General features: G+C 41.6%; 1 protein-coding gene across 1 annotated transcript; it reads left to right on the forward strand.

Annotated features, from left to right (window-relative positions):
* The first annotated feature begins 203 nt into the window (after window positions 1-203).
* LOC146856224 (E3 SUMO-protein ligase KIAA1586-like) lies at window positions 204-2,515 on the forward strand. Its single transcript, XM_085651220.1, has one exon. It carries the CDS (start codon window positions 341-343, stop codon window positions 2,513-2,515), a length of 2,175 nt encoding a protein of 724 aa, XP_085507346.1. The 5' UTR covers window positions 204-340.
* The last annotated feature ends 1,618 nt before the right edge of the window (window positions 2,516-4,133 follow it).

Consider the following 4,133-nt stretch of genomic DNA (forward strand, 5'->3'; position numbering starts at 1 on the left):
GAATAAGATACCAAAGCAGAATGCTTTAGGGAAGAAATATGTGGAAGGTTAATCCTCAGCACTGACGCTCCTAAGGCCACAGATGAGGCCCTAGACATTGTTGATCACTGGAGTAAACTATTCAATTTTTGTTGCAGATAAGAGGCTCAATATTCTATTTTCGTGACGCAAGGCCTTATCACCTGGAAACCAAAATCGGCAGAGGAAACCAGCAGAGCAAAATTTTCTTTTCTTTTTCAGATATACCAGTCCAGCCTTCAAGAAGGAAGTTGTACATTTTACCATGGCTACTAGTAGCTTATCTGCTTCTGCTCTGAAGCGCAAGTCTATGTAGTCTTCAATGATTGACTTCCTACCGGCACTGAAGCGCCAGCGAGTTACAGGGGAGTCTTGTCCAGTACAACCAACTATTGATGAGGCTAGTCAAACTCAGAAAGAGTCTGCCAGGGACAGTCCACCTTTACAAAGACTTCAATGTGTGCCAGAGAAAAAAACTGTCGAACTCCCTGACTGCTGGAACACTAAACAGTGGTATTACTTTCAGGAGGAATATAAATGGTTGTACCTTAAGTCAGGCAATATTGGATGTTCTTCCTGTAAACGGGCTAAATCAACAGGTCTTTCAGTGCACAATAACACCCAAGGCATGCGCGTAACTAAAGTGTGGGCAGATGGCGAGGTTGGTCCTTCCGGTGACGGAAAAGCTTTTAGGCAGAAACAGCTCAGGAAGAAGATTATGGAGCATAAGGCGAGCGCTGGTCACTTGGCAGCTGAGGACATTCTTACAGCTCAGCAGAAAAATGCATTTGTGGTGACAGTACACAAATGTAATGCAAAACATATGGAGAGCACATGCAGGGTATTTGACACTGCCTACTACTTGGCAAAAAAAGATCGCCCTTTCACTGACCACCTTGATCTAATTCTTCTTCAGGCAAAGAGTGGCAGTGCAATGGGCCGTGTTTTGCACAGCAATGTGACTGCAACAGAAATAATAAAACACATTGCATTGGAAATGCAACAAAGATTGGTCTGTTATATCAGACAACACAAACCAAAGATCACAGTATTAATTGATGAGAGCACTTCTATTAGCAATGCTTCTACCTTGATCATCTACCTCCGTGGCATTTTTGGAAATGAAAGTACCCCAGTGACCATCTATTTCGGCATTCTGGAGCTGGCAGAAACTAATGCTATTGGCGTAAAGACAGCTCTCCTGAGCTACTTTGAAAAAGTTGGACTCACAAAAATTCTGCTTCATGATATCTTGATTGCGGTATGTACTGATGGAGCAGCAGTAATGTTTGGTAAAAAAGGAGGAGTAGTAGCATTGTTGAAATCAGAATTTCCAAATCTTGTACTGACATGGCACTGTTTGGCTCACAGACTAGAACTTGCTGTGGCAGATACAGTTGATGAGGTTGCAGGGGTCAATCACTTTAAGATTTTCATGGACTCATTGTATGCCACATACAGCATGTCACCAAAAAACAAGAGAGAGCTAAATCTGACCGCCAGCGAGGTATGTGTACAGCTTCAGAAGATAGGGAAAATGCTTGATACTAGATGGGTAGCATCCAGTTACAGATCTGTGAAAGCTGTTTGGAACTGCTTCCCTGCCTTGTGCAAACATTTTGAGAATGCTTCTAAAGACCCATCCAGACCCATAAGAGACCGGAGTAAGTATGAAGGTCTCTTGAAGAAGCTTACATCCTATTCTTTTATCAGAGATTTGGGGGTAATGTGTGATGCACTTCAAGAGCTCAAAGACTTATCACTCTCCTTACAGAGGAGGGATATTACAATTGTTAATGCCCACAGACTTTTGGTTAGTCAAGTACGCATATTTCTAGCAATGAAGAACTCACCAGGGGAGTTTGCTTCTGCGGCTCAGAAAGCGGTGGACGAGGGCAAATTCAAGGATGTTCCTCTTTCCCATGGTAGAAGTAACTCTGTTGCCCTTAATCAAAATCAGTTTTACCAAAGTCTTTCAGTAAATATCAATAAACGATGTGCCCCTGATTCTGAGAAAGAACTTATAGCCAGCTTCAGTGTGCTAGATGCAGGCAACTTGCCTTCTGGTGATGAATGCATTCTTTATGGGGAAACAGATATCCAGAAACTGTGTTCAGAATTTCAGCTGCCAGCAAGAGATACTATACAAGCTTTTAGACTTTTCAAAGATTTTGGTGGAAAGAAAACCCCTGAAGCATTAAAAAAGTTAGTAGTTTGCATGGAAACCCTGCCAGCAAGTAATGCGGATTGCGAGAGAGGTTTCAGCCCAATGAACTTAATTGCTTGTCCAACAAGGGCCTCTCTTCTTGTAGAGACCATTTCTTCATGCCTATGGATAAAACTCAATGGTCCTCCATTTGAAACATTTGACCCAAAGCTGTATGTAAAGAGTTGGCTTGCAAAAGGTAGAAGGTCTGCTGAAGAAAATTGTTGTGAGAAACCCCAACAAAACGAACACACTGAATATCTTCGAGGGTTTTGGGGAATCCTGCAATAGATTTCTAAGTAATATAAATATTCTTTACATGTTTTTTAAAGTGTTTGGTATTTTTATGGGTTATACTTAATAAATATACCTTTTTGCCTATTTTATTATCCTTTGCTGGATGCGACTTCATGATTTTCTTAAGCACACAGTGCTAGTTATTTTGATTTAGACCACGCCCCTACTCGGATAGGCCACGCCCCTTCAAGACATTAACCACGCCCCTTTTAGAGCACCCCCAGTTTTTTTTTCCCACTTAAAGCACTGGGTGGCCCTCACACCCTCTAAGCCGTTCCATTGCATGCCTTGCAGAATGCGTTCAGTGGCATTGAATAAGAAATAGTTAAACTGTCCAGAAAGTCACTCTGCTTTATTGAGCAGGCCCCTGCAGTGTAGGGGGAGCCAACCATTCAGGGGGCCTGCATTCAGCCCATTCTGGCAGGGGCCCCCATCATCATTTTGCATTATGCCACTGCTTTGTCACCAGACCCAGGCAGAGCTGATAGCCATCAGGCCTTGAATGTGATGCGGGCAGGCAGTGAGAGTTAGTAGAGTTCTTCGAGGGCCGACACAATCCTGCTGAAGATGTGAAGAGCTTAGATGGGGCATGCTGCTGCAAGGAGGACATCCTACAGTGCAGTTAGGCAGAGCTCAGGACGCCACAGGAGAGCATTGCTTCCACCAGGACGGGGAAGAACCAGAACCTGGAGTGCTGAGGAGTGATATACTCATAAGCATTGTAGTTAATTTTTCAAGAAGCTCTCATGATTCATAGCCATCATGATTCGTAGCTATTCTGTCATAATCACAGTTTCTTCTAGGCTAGGGGTTACTAACCTTTTGACTTCTGAGAACTCCCACTGAATCACTACTGCCAGTCTCCCTGGCCTAAGCAATTTTAATGCTTAAAACCCCAAAATATTGCACGAAAATACAGAAACAAGTATACACCAATAAACACACATATGAAATATTTAATTCACAAACATATACAGAAGTCAGAATTCTAATTTTAGTAGGAAGGTTGTATCTTTTCAAACTGTAGTTTTATTTCTAAAAAATGAGATGAGATGCAACACTCTTTAGGCCTATTCACAAACTGCATTTTGTGCTACATTTTGAGCGATCTCCACACCAAGTGGGGAGCCTTCATACAAGTATACCTATTAGTAGTAAATGTGGGAGGGACTTTATGTGGCTATAAAATGGGGAATGGAATAGTTACTACTAAAGGGGTAGAGAAAAGGAAGTAGTAAAGAGGGGTTAAGGGAGTGTCTCAAACAGATTTTGGGAGTGTTGCCTACCCACCAACAAAAGAGTAGGTACATTGCTATTCACAAACTTCACTTCTATACATATTACAGCCAAAAAGAGACCCAAAACATTAGTAAAGTGCTCCAGTTCAGAGCTGAAGTAAGTCCAGCACCACTCATGGCCAACCACTGAACACACCCTCCCATAGAAATCAATGGAGGTAGGGACTTAAAATAAAACCTAATTTTATGTTAAAAAATGTATGAAAATAGTACATATGTTTTACTTGATTATCACATATTTTAATTTCCATTTTTCCATTTTATAACGAATGTAGCACATTTTATTGAATGAACTTTAATTAATTTTTAGTAAT

This window comes from Triturus cristatus, chromosome 4_1 (assembly GCF_964204655.1).
Source record: "Triturus cristatus chromosome 4_1, aTriCri1.1, whole genome shotgun sequence".
In the NCBI taxonomy this organism is placed as follows: Eukaryota; Metazoa; Chordata; class Amphibia; order Caudata; family Salamandridae; genus Triturus; species Triturus cristatus.